The sequence below is a fragment of the Bufo gargarizans genome, chromosome 1 (assembly GCF_014858855.1).
Source record: "Bufo gargarizans isolate SCDJY-AF-19 chromosome 1, ASM1485885v1, whole genome shotgun sequence".
In the NCBI taxonomy this organism is placed as follows: domain Eukaryota; kingdom Metazoa; phylum Chordata; class Amphibia; order Anura; family Bufonidae; genus Bufo; species Bufo gargarizans.
Genome location: NC_058080.1, coordinates 622,776,827 through 622,791,885, shown reverse-complemented (window position 1 = coordinate 622,791,885; position 15,059 = coordinate 622,776,827). Strand labels below are relative to the sequence as shown.

The window sequence follows — 15,059 nt, the reverse complement described above, 5'->3', positions numbered from 1 at the left end:
TGAAGTAAAACAATTTGCTCAGAATATTTTACCTTTTATACATTTTGTGTTTAAACAGGTTTTCCACCTTATAGCGAACGTTAAGAAATGTGTGCAATTTAATAATATATCATTTCTTGAAGTTCTACGACTTGTTTGGCAAGACTTTTCTCCAGTCTGCCCACCATTAGTGAGATGGAGAATGTAACTAGGCATGTCATTCATTTCTTTTACTGGCAATTAGAGGTGGCATAGTTTAGTGTAGTTGGGGGCTTGGCTTGGCTGAATTGGGCATGGCCTCCAATGTCCAGCTTTTTGGGCTGAAGCAAGTGGCCACCCTATTCAGTCTCCTCTATTGAAGCCTAGTGAATGCACAGGTGCTGAATGTTCTGTATATGTCAATGGAGGTGCCTGAGTAATGCATCTAGTCCAGGGATCAGCAACCTCCAGGTGTTCTGAAACTACAACTCCCAGAATGCTCTGTTCACTTTTATAGGAGTTATCAGAACAGCCTACCATGTTTGCATGCTGGTAGTTGTAGTTTCACAGCAGCTGGTGTGCCGAAGGTAGTCAAATGCCCATCTATCTGCAGCCATCTTATGGACTGAAATGCTGTGTGAATGAGAGGCAAGGGTTACCAAACAATGGGGGCATAACTTTACCTTTGAAAAAAGTGCAGCACTTCAAGAAAGGGTATGTTGGTAAGTTGCATTTTACATTAGTGTTTTTCCCATGATTAATGTGAAAAATGAAAATCATACATATTAGTACATGAGAACCTCTTTGTAACAAAGCTAGAACCAGCCCTGTACCTCACACGAATCCTGAGATCTCCCCATTTATTGCTCCAGTTCCGGTAGATATGTCCTTCCCAGGGATGTGTCCTTTCTGCTGAAGCTGCTTGCAGTGGAAAGAATGTGCTTCAGTCTCCATGAACAGGACTGAGAAATTAGAAAAAGAGCAAACGGCAGGAGGCGCTGTACATATAAAATTCATTGATATAAAGATTATATAGATATAATACATTTTTAATTACATGCAATTACAAAAATATTCAGATCCATGTGCTGCTTTGAAAACTGAATATTTTTCGTCAAACAACCCCTTTTAAGACCTTCACAAAGTTGGTACATTTGTTAATACTTTGTATAACTTATTGTGAGCTTAGTTTGGAGCTGCATTCACAATGCTGCTCACTTCAGAGCTGCTATTTCCATCTTTTCTTGCACATTGAATTGGAGAATTTATCGAAGCCTGTACACCAGTTTACTACTTTGCAGTTAGTGTTGTTGCTTCAGAAAATGGCGTTTTCTATGTAGAGAAAGTTAATACAAAGAACTTACTGATTTATTGTGATTTGTTCATATTTCATCCTTTGCTGGCTTGATTTTTCAATCCCGCGATCCTGCCACCTGGAATACCGGAGCTTCTTAAGCCTCATGCACACGACCGTAGTTATGGTCCGCATCAGAGCCACCGGTTTTTGCGGCTCGGGTGTGGACCCATTCACTTAAATGGGGCCAGCAAGAGATGCAGACAGCACTCCGTGTGCTGTCCGCATCCGTTGCGCCGTTCCGAGGCACCTCCCCAAAAATATAGCATGTCCTATTCTTGCCTGTTTTGCAGACAAGAATAGGCATGTCTATAATGGGCCGCCTGTTCCGTTCTGCAAATTGCGGAAGGCACACAGGCGGCTTCTGTTTTTTTGCAGATCCGCGGTTTGTGGATTGCAAAAGACGGCACTGTCGTGTGCATGAGGGCTTATAGTTGGAAAGCACAGCCTCCACTGCTGTATTGCAGGGTGATCATAACCCCTGGATACAAGCAGTGTATAATGTGATGGAAAAATCTATCAAGCCAGCAAATGAGGCAATATGTACAATCACAATACATTAGTAAGTGCCTTCTATTAACATATTTGCTCAAATTAAAGCCAGGCACTGGCCTAAATTATAGGGCAAATCTACGGCAGCTCACGTTGTCAGTAAGTGCAGCATTTAAAAGTGTAGGTGCCCATAGGGAGGTATAAAAAGAAACATGCACTAGAGCTTAGTGCAGATTTTGAGACCTGAATATCTGCTTTTACCAGATGACTGCAAATCGTATGACCCATGTCTATAGAAAATTGTAGTGGAAGCGGTTTGAAATATACCCTTCATTACATTTTCTCTGTTTGCTCCAATAGGGTGAAGAAAAGAAGTCTGTCAGTTATCCATCACTGTTAAGTCATGTCACATCGTCTTTCTTAAACCATCCGGTAATCCCTATGGCCGTTCAGGCTGAGATTGGTGCTCCTCCGCTACTAGATGCCTTCTCTCCGCTCCAGTCATCATTGCCCTGCGATGTGCACTTAGTCAATTTGCGGACAATTCAGGCAAAGGTATGCTTCTTCACCTAAACTGGAGATTCTGCACACAGAAAGTATTGACTGTTAGGCCTCATGCACACGACAGTATATTTTCACGGTCTGCAAAAACGGGGTCCGTAGGTCCGTGATCCGTGACCGTTTTTTCGTCCGTGGGTCTTCCTTGATTTTTGGAGGATCCACGGACAAGAAAAAAAAGTCGTTTTGGTGTCCGCCTGGCCGTGCGGAGCCAAACGGATCCGTCCTGAATTACAATGCAAGTCAATGGGGACGGATCCGTTTGACGTTGACACAATATGGTGCCATTTCAAACGGATCCGTCCCCATTGACTTTCAATGTAAAGTCTGGAGTTCTTTTATACCATCGGATTGGAGTTTTCTCCAATCCGATGGTATATTTTAACTTGAAGCGTCCCCATCACCATGGGAACGCCTCTGTTAGAATATACTGTCGGATATGAGCTACATCGTGAAACTCGGATCTGACAGTATATTCTAACACAGAGGCGTTCCCATGGTGATGGGGACGCTTCAGGTTAGAATATACTACAAACTGTGTACATGACTGCCCCCTGCTGCCTGGCAGCACCCGATCTCTTACAGGGGGCCGTGATCAGCACAATTAACTCCTCAGGTGCCGCACCTGAAGGGGTTAATTGTACTATCATATCCCCCTGTAAGAGATCAGGGCTGCCAGGCAGCAGGGGGCAGACCCCCCCTCCCCAGTTTGAATATCATTGGTGGCCAGTGCGGCCCCCCCTCCCTCCCTCTATTGTAATAAATCGTTGGTGGCACAGTGTGCGCCCCCCATCGGCCCGCCCCTCCCTCCCTCTATTGTAATAAATCGTTGGTGGCACAGTGTGCGCCCCCCATCGGCCCCCCCTCCCTCTATAGCAGTAACAACATTGGTGGCGAGTGTGGCCTCCCATCTCCCCCCCCCCCCCCCCCCCGATCAATTGGTGGCAGCGTAGTTCCGATCGGAGTCCCAGTTTAATCGCTGGGGCTCCGATCGGTAACCATGGCAACCAGGAAGCTACTGCAGCCCTGGTTGCCATGGTTACTTAGCAATAGTACAATAGTAGAAGATTCATACTTACCTGCTTGCTGCTGCGATGTCTGTGACCGGCCGGGAGCTCCTCCTACTGGTATGTGACAGTTCATTTAGCATTGCGCCGCACAGACCTGTCACTTACCAGTAGGTGGAGCTCCCGGCCGGACACTAACATCGCAGCAGCAAGCAGGTAACTATGAATCTTCTACTATTGTACTATTGCTTAGTAACCATGGCAACCAGGACTGCAGTAGCGTCCTGGTTGCCATGGTTACCGATCGGAGCCCCAGCGATTAAACTGGGACTCCGATCAGAACTCCGCTGCCACCAATGATCGGGGGGGGGGGGGGGGGGTGGCGAGTGGTGCCGCACCTGAAGGGGTTAATTGTGCTGATCACGGCCCCCTGTAAGAGATCGGGTGCTGCCAGGCAGCAGGGGGCAGTCTTGTACACAGTTTGTAGTGTATTCTAACTAGAAGCGTCCCCATCACCATGGGAACGCCTCTGTGTTAGAATATACTATCAGATATGAAGTGAAAACTTAGATCTGAAAAAGCTTTTATGCAGACGGATCTTCGGATCCGTCTGTATGAAAGCAACCTACGGACATGGATGCCAATCTTGTGTGCATCCGTGTTCTTTCACGGACCCATTGACTTGAATGGGTCCGTGAACCGTTGTCCGTCAAAAAAATAGGACAGGTCATATTTTTTTGACTGACAGGATACACGGATCACGGCCTCGGCTGCAAAACGGTGCATTTTCCGATTTTTCCACGGACCCATTGAAAGTCAATGGGTCCGTGAAAAAAAACGGCACAACGGCCACGGATGCACACAACGGTCGTGTGCATAAGGCCTTAGTATGAGACGCCTATTATAGAACTGTTTTCCTAGTTTCTTCGGTAAGGCATAGATTATAACATTAGCAGCTCTCTATGCATGGGGGTATATGAAGAGAAACAGTTCAATAGGTGCATACTATTCGCATACCTTTACAGAAACTATTACGTTTCTGGCTTCATGTCGCCTTTTTTTTTTTTTGCTTACAATATTTCCTCTAGTACATTTTGATCATTTGGCTATATAAAAAGAGCACTTACAAGAATGTTATTTATTGTTCACTTTTTGCTTTAAGGTGGGGCCTTCAGAAGAAGCGGCTCTCATTCTTCACAGGAAAGGATTTGACTGCAAGTTTGCAAATAAAGACCTTGGGCTATACTGTTCTACATCTCAGGGAAAGGTATAGTAGTAAAGAAATGAGAGTACTCCAGCTGTTGTGGAAGTTTGATTCACTTTCAGCCACTGCTACGCACAGCATTTGAGTATGGAAAAACCAGATGAACTAGATTAGGGTACTTTCACACTAGAGTTTTCCAGTATTGAGTTCTGTCCTAGGGGCTCAATACCGGAAAAAAGCTTCAGTTTTAGCCTAATGCATTCTGAATGAAGAGCAATCCGTTCAGTATGCATGAGGATGTCTTCACTTCAGTCCCTCTTACGGTATTTGGCCGGAGAAAATACTGCAGCACGCTATTTTCTCCGGCCAAAATTCCGGAACACTTCCATAAAAAATGTATTAATGCCGGATTCGGTACCAAGTGTTACGGAAAACCGGATCCGGTTTCCCGGTCTACGCATACGCAGACCTTTTAGAAATGGATCTGCTTTTCCGGATGACACCGGAGAGACTGATCCGGTATTTCAATGCATTTGTCAAACTGATCCGCTTGCATACGGATTTCTGGATCCGGCAGGCAGTTCCGGCAACGAAACGGCTTGCTGGAATCCTCTAACGCAAGTGTGAAAGTACCCTTACCCAAATCCTATGGTTTTACTGGGCTTATGCTTTTAATGTTCTGTCATCTGAGTGGCTTTATACAGGGAGTGCAGAATTATTAGGCAAATGAGTATTTTGACCACATCATCCTCTTTATGCATGTTGTCTTACTCCAAGCTGTATAGGCTCGAAAGCCTACTACCAATTAAGCATATTAGGTGATGTGCATCTCTGTAATAAGGGGTGTGGTCTAATGACATCAACACCCTATATCAGGTGTGCATAATTATTAGGCAACTTCCTTTCCTTTGGCAAAATGGGTCAAAAGAAGGACTCGACAGGCTCAGAAAAGTAAAAATAGTGGGATATCTTGCAGAGGGATGCAGCACTCTTAAAATTGCAAAGCTTCTGAAGCGTGATCATTGAACAATCAAGCGTTTCATTTAAAATAGTCAACAGGGTCGCAAGAAGCGTGTGGAAAAACCAAGGCACAAAATAACTGCCCATGAACTGAGAAAAGTCAAGCGTGCAGCTGCCAAGATGCCACTTGCCACCAGTTTGGCCATATTTCAGAGCTGCAACATCACTGGAGTGCCCAAAAGCACAAGGTGTGCAATACTCAGAGACATGGCCAAGGTAAGAAAGGCTGAAAGACGACCACCACTGAACAAGACACACAAGCTGAAACGTCAAGACTGGGCCAAGAAATATCTCAAGACTGATTTTTCTAAGGTTTTATGGACTGATGAAATGAGAGCTAGTCTTGATGGGCCAGATGGATGGGCCCGTGGCTGGATTGGTAAAGGGCAGAGAGCTCCAGTCCGACTCAGACGCCAGCAAGGTGGAGGTGGAGTACTGGTTTGGGCTGGTATCATCAAAGATGAGCTTGTGGGGCCTTTTCGGGTTGAGGATGGAGTCAAGCTCAACTCCCAGTCCTACTGCCAGTTTCTGGAAGACACCTTCTTCAAGCAGTGGTACAGGAAGAAGTCTGCATCATTCAAGATGAGATGTTATATTGGTTTCACTGGTAAAAATAAATGATTGAAATGGGTATATATTTGTTTTTTGTTAAGTTGCCTAATAATTATGCACAGTAATAGTCACCTGCACACACAGATATCCCCCTAAAATAGCTAAAACAAAAAACAAACTAAAAACTACTTCCAAAAATATTCAGCTTTGATATTAATGAGTTTTTTGGGTTCATTGAGAACATAGTTGTTGTTCAATAATAAAATTAATCCTCAAAAATACAACTTGCCTAATAATTCTGCACTCCCTGTATACCTTCCCCCGGGGCACGGCACAGAACATCTTCAGATGTGGTTATGTCTAGGAACATTTTGTTGCAGCCAGGAATAGCGACCATAAATAACTCTGATATAAAGTCGTGCAAGAAAGCAGTACGGAAAAACACCTTAAGAAATTTGTAAGATGCCACACATAACTTAAACTCTGTAGGTGGGAAAACATTTGTAAAACTGATGTCTACAGAATTTATTTCTGCACCGTGCCATCATTTTCTTCTACATGAGTGCAGAGACTATGACTACATGACTACTCACGGACAGAACCCTTTCAGGTGTTTAAAGAATACCGGTAAGTGATGTCATGGAAGTAGTGCACCATTCATCAGTGTAATAAATGATACTTAATTTTACTTTTGTCCTAGTGGTAAACTGTTAATAGAATAAAATGTTATCACCTATTCACCGGATAGGTGGTTACTGTCTCTTTACTGGGGGTCCAACCTCTCCACCGAGCATGGAAACGGAACGGTCCCTTGTTGTTCATTGGAATGGAGTGGTGGTGGCGCAAAGTCTATGGAAGTGATAGAGATAACTGAGCATCGTACTCTGTCAATCCCAGATACTTTGAAAGGAGTGCCAGTGGCTTTCCATTCAAATGGAGAACCCTATTCTTGTGATCAGTGTGGGGGGGTTCCGGTGGTGCGACACCTAGAGATTCTGGTAATAAAGCTGCATTTTAGATCCTGGAACAACGCCGTTAACTATACATTGTGGCATATAATTTTATAAATGGATGTAGTCAACATAAATGGTTAAATGTCACATTCAGCTGATTGGTATGGATATAAAGAGATCTCCCTAGGGTGAGCCAATTGTTTGTTTAGAACCAACACAGGTTCTACTATGCAGGGTGGATGTGTAAAAAATTGTCACTTAACCATATTATTCATGCATTCATTTTTAAGGAAAGAGAAATTTTAAGAGTACATCTTTGTTTGTTTGAAGTTTGGGACCAGATGCTTTACAGCAAATGTGAAGCACACTTGAAACATTTTTGGTTTAGGTCTGCAGGTGTCCTTTAAACTCCTCATCCATGAAGAGATCATCATGTTAGGACATCCTCTGTCCATTAGCCTTGTTGGTGAATTCAGATATCTTGTGGGTGTCCACTGCTCAGAAACCTGCTCTTTTAGTCAGTATTCAAGTAGTCATGTATTAGAAGAGTTAGACCTCAACAGGATTTTGTCAGGCCATATGGTTCCACATGTTTTTGAGATGTGTAGCTATCAACTATTTTTTCCCCAGATTATGTTGATAAGTAGGTTCCTCAGTTTAAGGTTCTTGGTCATGGGGAGCAACACTTTACAGAATAGTTGCGTTACCTGTGGGTCTTTGACCATTTGTTAAGATATGTGTATTCACCACAAATTAAACTTCTTTTATAGGACACCCTGGTATTTAATTATTAAAACCAGATGCACCCTTCTTTAAAAAGCTGCTTTTATTCCGTCAGGGGTGTTTGTCTCAGGGCCTGGACATCCCCCTATGGAAATGCCTATTTTTCTTTAACCACTTTGTGTTGGTAATGTGCAAAGAAATGGTCAACCTACCAATATGATTAGGGGGAAATTGAAAAGTGTAATCTACATGTGGGCAATTACATGCAAAAGGTAAGCAAATTAACTCTTTCTCAGAAGGAAGAAAACTCAGAGATAGAGGGAGTTTTCTCCCTGCTGGTGGAGAACTAGTTTGTGTATCTTTTCTCAGTGAGCTTTGCCTGTAATACTTGCATCTGCAGGTGGTGTCTCCTCGAGGAGAAACTGTACCCATAAGAGCTATGCAAAATGTAAAATGCCTTTTTTTTTGTGTTTTATAGATGCAGGTTCAAGAACTTTTTGGCGGATTCAAAGTTGAGAGCCTAAAATCATCCACATTATCCTTAATGTACTCCCCTTCAGACGCTCAGAACTTAAGTACAATCAACATGAGCCCCATGGACATTAACACATTCCGAATAAAACTGAGGTGAACTTTGCTCCATGTGACAACCACGTTTCCTGTGTTTCACATGCAATAAAGAAGCACATTGTTACACCAACTTCTGGACACTGTGAGGATATCTTTCAGCCTTCTCTATTGAAAACACCTCCAATGGAAGCCATGCTCCTTCATCTTCCATACAGTAGAATTTGAGTGAAGCATTATCTCTGTATTCTCAGGTTTAATGGATTACGTAATAATTTGCTTGCTTGTCCAATTTATGAATCCACTAGTGCAACTGAAGGAAAATGCTTTACAAAATGTGTTCCTTATTAAGCACTTGATTTGTAGCTGGTGCCAAATACTGATGACGATTGATGTGTGAAGGGGCTTATTTAGCATGGAACGTGGAAATGATCTGGAACCTGTAGCAGCCAAGGTAGTCTTTTATTGATTAGTCTGCCTTAATTGGTTGGCAGGACTTACAGCTAATTTCTGCATTTCTTTAGGGTGCCTTCACATGCTTCAGATCTTGTGGCAGAAAAGTCTGTGAATGAAAATCAGTTCCATTCACCTTATTGGGGCTTGCAGAAATCTATGTGCTTGCTGCCCTATTCAAATGAATACTGATTTCCAGTCGTGGAATTTTCTGCCACAAAATATGCCGCGGGTGAAGCCACCTTTTATGATAACTCCAATTAAGCCTCAAGTATATAAGTATGTGTATATATACACACAAAAAAATCAGAGATGGAGAAAAAAAATAAAAAAAAATAATTATATATATATATACACACACACATACACACAATAAATATATATATATTCTCTATCTTTGATTTTTCTAGAGTGTGTGTGTGTGTGTGTGTGTGTATATATAATTATTATTATAATTTTTTTTTTTTAAATCAAAGTAATTTAATACTGAAACATGTATGTTCTGTTAGAAAGGTAAAAGAAGCTTGGATTTGTTTTGTTTTTTATTTCTCTGTAGTTATTTTTTTTCCTTTTTCTTTTTTACCTGTATTTGTTATAGCTGCTGCTATGTTGTATATAGACAATTAGTCAGTAACTTCTGCCCTGTCTCCTTAAACCTGTACATGTTTATTGAGTATAAATTATTTTTTGAGTTTCCACAGATTAAGTGGCTGAAAAAACTCAATGCCACTTGACTCCTGAGGGAATAAAGAGCAGGTAAAATCCAACCAAGCTATGGACATGTGTGGAGTAGATTTAACAGAAAAAAAATCAAATAAAATCGATTGACAGATTCCTTGAGGAATTTGCTATGAAACTCCCTACAAAATCTGCAGGTTTTAAATGTGATTTGTCACAGATTTGCTGAGGAGTTCACCCTATGCATCGCAAAGTCTAAAATCTGCAGAAAAAAACTGACGTGCTTTGGATTTAAAATCTGCACTGCAGGTTATTTTCCATGTCTATTTTTCTCAGCTTGTGGTTGAGATTTGTTAAAATCCCATCTGCTTCGCTGCCACTGTAGATTTCCCAGACACAAATTTGGGTGAAAACCATTATTGCTACATGTGAATTTAACCTTCACGATCCAACTGATTATCCATGGATCTTCCCAACCAAACCCTATGTCTGACGGTCTGTCTTAAATTGGATTTGTCATGCAATCTGTGGATAGAGTAGCAGGAGCTGAGCAGAGTGGTGTAGTTCTTTGGGAAATGTTTAACTTGCAGTTTGTTGTATTAATTCCCTGCTTATTCTGAGATTAGGAGTCCGGAAAGTGGTCTCTCTCAATAAGGCCGAATGCACACGGCCGTGTTCCGCAGCCGAGAGCGGTCCGTGGTAACACGGACTGGATTCCTGTTGCGAGCAGGAGCGCACGGTGTCATTGGTTGCTATGACGCCGTGCGCTTCCTGCTGCCGCCACAGTACAGTAATACACTGGTATAGATCATACCAGTGTATTGGTATAGATCATACCAGTGTATTACTGTACTGCGGCGGCAGCAGGAAGCGCACGGCGTCATAGCAACCAATGACGCCGTGCGCTCTTGCTCTCAGCAGGAATCCAGCCCGTGTTGCCGCGGAACACGGCCGTGTACATTCGGCCTAATTGACAGCCTTAGGCCTCTTTCACATGACCGTATGGATTTTTCAGTGTTTTGTGGTCCGTTTTTCACGTATCCATTCCGTTTTTTGTTTCCGTTTCTGTTCTGTTTTTCCGTATGCCATATACAGTAATTTTTGAATGGAGCCACGGAACGTGATTTGCAGGCAATAATAGGACATATTCTATCTTTCAGACTGAAACGGAATGCATACAGAGTATATTCCGTTTTGTTTGTTTGTTTGGTTCAGTGTACGGACCGTATACGGAACGCAAGAAATGGCCCGTAAACGGGAAAGGGGGGGGGGGGGGATTGTTGGCACTCGAATCCTTTTTGCACGCCAGCACAGGAAGGAACAAAATCCCAAAACGTAATATAAAGAAACCCCAGATGGCGCTTGAAGTCTTCAATATCTCAAAACAATGTACTTGTTTCGGCTAATCCAGCATTTATTTGATAAAGACTGGATTAGCCGGAAAGCGTCCATTGTTTTGAGATATTGATGTGACCTAATAAAGAGTACATCATAAAAGACTTCAAGCACCAGCTGGGATTTCTTTATATTAAAGGGGGTTGTGTCCTCTCATACATTGGGGGAATATCGCACCTGAGACCAGCACCTATTTCTAAAATGGAGCCCGCAAAGAGGAGGACAGAATGTGCCGGAACGGCTGCCCTCCATTCATTTCTTTGGGACTGCTATTGCACTTGGCTATTTCCGTCAGTCCCATAGAAGTGAATGGAGCCGTGGCTGTCATTGATTGTGACCGCCCTATGGAACTTAAAGGGGTTGACGCATATTGCATATATAGGATATGCCACAAGTGTCAGATAGGTCTGCAGGCCAAGTACTTACACAATTTGTTCTGTATAATATTTTGATTATCTACTTTTACGTGCAGATAACATGAAACATCTGATGCACACCGTTTTCCTTTACATCCTGTTGAGTTTGCAAACTCATCTGGCTAACTTTTTTAGTTTTTTAGTTTTTTTTCCGTTTTTATGTATACATATCATTTTTGGGTTATGTGCAATTATTCCATTGCTTTTCAACATGGAGGTGATTTAGATGATCACTGAATCCAGATGTATTCTTCCTGAATGAACATATTGAAGCAAAAAGTGCCTTATTTTTTACACTTAACTTTTTTATTGATGGTTGCATTGTTTTTAAGGGATTAGTTTCTATTTGAACTTAATGATGTGCGATTCTTGTTTGACATAATCCACAGCTGCCAGCAGTGCTCTGAAAAGTCTTTTTGTAGACTGAATGTGTGCCCATGTTACCATGAACCCTGTGGTTTGCTGAATGTAGAAATACCTTACACACTTACTAATCTCATTTTGTTACGACTCACAGCTAACGATTGTTAAGCCAAGGACATTTTACATTCTTCTGCATATCACTTACTAATCTTGCAAAATGTTTTCACATGACCTCTAGGGCAGGCTTATTGAATTTAAAAGGTTATGAGTTTCTTTAAAAAATAAAAATAAAATGATTTTTTATTTTTTTTTAAAGCCCCAAACGCTATAAAAAAAAATACTTCTCCGATCCCATGCCAATACAATACAAACATACCAGCAGTCCCTCTGGTCTTTTGTTTACAAGCAGCCACCATATGACCTCTTTACCTAAACAGTGGCATCATGGTTCATAGGCAGTACTACTGGTATCATGGCTCCCATAGTTGTGTGTTGCGTGATAAACAATTAACCAATTAAAAAAGACCAGGGGCCACTGGAAAATTAGTGCTGAATCATCAGGGGATCAAATTTTTATTTATTTTTTCTTAGCATTTGTTTTTAATATTCTTTTCTGCTTTGGATACAAATTGTGGCATGCTGATATATTGAAATTTATAATACTAAGCAAAATCTATTACATGCTGTTGTGTTCCAGTATGCACTTTCCTCTTTTCCAGGTGAGTCATGCAGTGGTCACTAGTATCTTGAAAGCCACCAAATGTTTTAAGACCTGTTTGACTTGACAGAAGTGAAGTCTCTTATCCTAACACTGCTCGCATCCTGCATAACAGTGGCAGAATTAGATTTCGCTCAGGGTTTAGGAATTGCTTTGTTCATTAGAATTGCCTGCAATATTTTTAGTTAACCCAGTATTGTACTATTCCTAATGCTTTTTAGCATTTCTCCAGTGGTCCAAACTGTTTAGTCCTGAATGTAGTATGACCTAATAGGAGTGTAGATTGGTGAATCATGTGGTGGATTAATAAGACCTGTTAGACTCCCTGTTTGGATTTTTAAAATACTGGAAAGCATTTCATGCCTATTGTGTTTTAATTTTTAATAATTCTACTTTATTGCTGTAGCAATCATCCCTATGCCATAAATGCCTCAAACACCATTGAATAGTTGTAGTATGAGTACGAGTTAATGTGTTATAGGAAAATATAATATAATCCTCCCGGTACCCAGTATATCATCGGGCGTGCTAAAAGCAAATATTTTCAGCTCCAAGTTTTTATTTGTATCTTTCTCATATTAAGATAAAACACGTTCAGGTGTATAGATGTTGCTGATGTTTGAACTGCTTTTCAAGTCTGATTTGCATTCAGCATGAAGTTCTCAGATATAATTATCAGCATCAGATTTCTCCAATAGTACGTTTGTTGATATTTCAGGTTGGTTCAATTTCACCTGTGTACAAGTTTGAGATCTGTTTTTAGCTTTCTGTAAAGCTGTCACACACAGAGCTGTATAGTGGGATGCATCAGTATTCATAGATACTTAAATATAATCTATAATTTAGCGTTGATTGGCCCATAAAATGGCTATTTCCACCGCTATTTGGTTGCATAAAATGGTGTCTGAGCAAAGCAGTGTTACACTTTACCATCAAGGCAGTAGAGATTGCAACTTGTATCTTCCAAAGTTATTTGTATAGAGCATATACTAAATATTAATGGGTTCATTTACCAGGAAACGGTGTTCTCAATATCATTGCGAATCTATAGTGTATTGAAAATATAATGGGTGAATGACTAAAATATGATTAATCTTCTGTTTTCTTATTACTATGAAAATAATTCTGTATTCATCTGCCATTTTGACTCCCACAAATTTTAAAGTATTGAGAATGTTCTGTTTTCTTAAAACTCAATATAATTTCATCTCATGCTGTATTGTCTGATTGTATATTTTCTGTTTCTTGAAATTTGATTAAAAACTTTTGATATTTTATCTAATGATTTTTACATTTAAATTGGGAGATGTAAAATAATAAAACAATCTTCAATTAATGCCTCTGTTCTTATTTATTGTGTTCTCTATTGCCAGCAATGTAACACCTTTCTTGTCCCTCCTAGAAATATCAACCAATATCTTAACTGAAGGAAGATAACTACTCATTGTAGATTCCACAGGCAGATTAGATAATTTGCTGTGACATAAGATTAGTGAACTTTCGGGAATATCAGATGTTCTTCATATCTAATCAAAAAACAGAAAACATAACATTTTGGTTTACCTGTCTGAATGTGGGTCTTTCACAGCCCTCTTAAAATACTTTTAAAGGGATTCTGTCACCTGGATTTTGCCTATAGAGCTGCTGGCATGTGCTGCTAGATCGCTGCTAGCACGTCCGCAATATACATTCTCCATAGCTTTGAGTGCTTACATTTAGGCTAAACTAATTATATATATATATATATATATATATATATATATATATATATATGTATGTATATAATCTCAAGTAAGGAGCCCAAGGGGCTGTTACTAACGTTTCTGGAGCCCAGCAACGCCCACTGTGAAGGAGCCCACATCCTCCAAATCTCCTCCTTGCTCCCCAAGGTCACCAAGTTAGAGCGCAGTAATCTCGCGCTTGCACGTGTACGAGGCATGTCAGTGTCTGCATAGTGTTCCTTCCCTGTGCTGGCATCAGCCTCGGAGCTAACTACGCATGCGCTAGCTGGGAGATTACAGCGCTCTAACTGTGATGTCTGAGAGCAAGGAGGCGATTTGGAGAATGCGGGGTGGTGCTGGGCACCTTCACAGTGGGCGTGGCTGGGCTCCAGAAACATTAGTAACAGCCCCTTGGGTTCCTTATTTGCCTCATTTACATATATATCAAAAATAAAAATTGCCTAAATAAAAGCACTCAGCTAAGGGGAATGTATATTGCGAATGTGCTAGCGGCGATCTAGCAGCGTATGTCGACAGCTCTATAGGCAGAATCCCTTTAAAGTTGTTCCTAATATTACTCGTGTTTTGCTACAATGGAAAATTGAGTTTTAGGCTATTTTTGCCACGTCATATCATCTGGTGCCAAAATACTGACTAGTTTTGTAATAAATCAATATTTTCAATCTGTCACTTTAGAATACCTGTAGCATGCAGACAATACAACTTAACTGCAGTTCCCATTAAATCTATTCTGTCAGGAATAGTGAGAGCCTTTTTAACCCTTAAGATACCAGAGGTTTTTTCAGTTTTGCATTTTCATTTTTCTTTCCTGTTTTCCTGGAGCCATATTTATTTATTTTTTTCATTCACATATCCATATGAGGGCTTATTTTTTTTTTTGTGAGACAAGTTGTATTTTCTAATGCC

The 15,059-nt window shown here is 41.0% G+C and overlaps 1 protein-coding gene across 1 annotated transcript in view; it reads left to right on the top strand.

Annotated features, from left to right (window-relative positions):
- MAN2A1 (mannosidase alpha class 2A member 1) overlaps nt 1-9,780 on the top strand; it is a 168,654-nt gene extending 158,874 nt beyond the window's left edge. Inside the window, exons 20-22 of the mRNA XM_044275947.1 lie at nt 2,165-2,359; nt 4,532-4,636; nt 8,300-9,780. Of these exons, the coding sequence (XP_044131882.1) occupies nt 2,165-2,359; nt 4,532-4,636; nt 8,300-8,452 (453 nt within the window). The 3' untranslated portion in view covers nt 8,453-9,780. The remainder of the gene's footprint in view (nt 1-2,164; nt 2,360-4,531; nt 4,637-8,299) is intronic.
- The last annotated feature ends 5,279 nt before the right edge of the window (nt 9,781-15,059 follow it).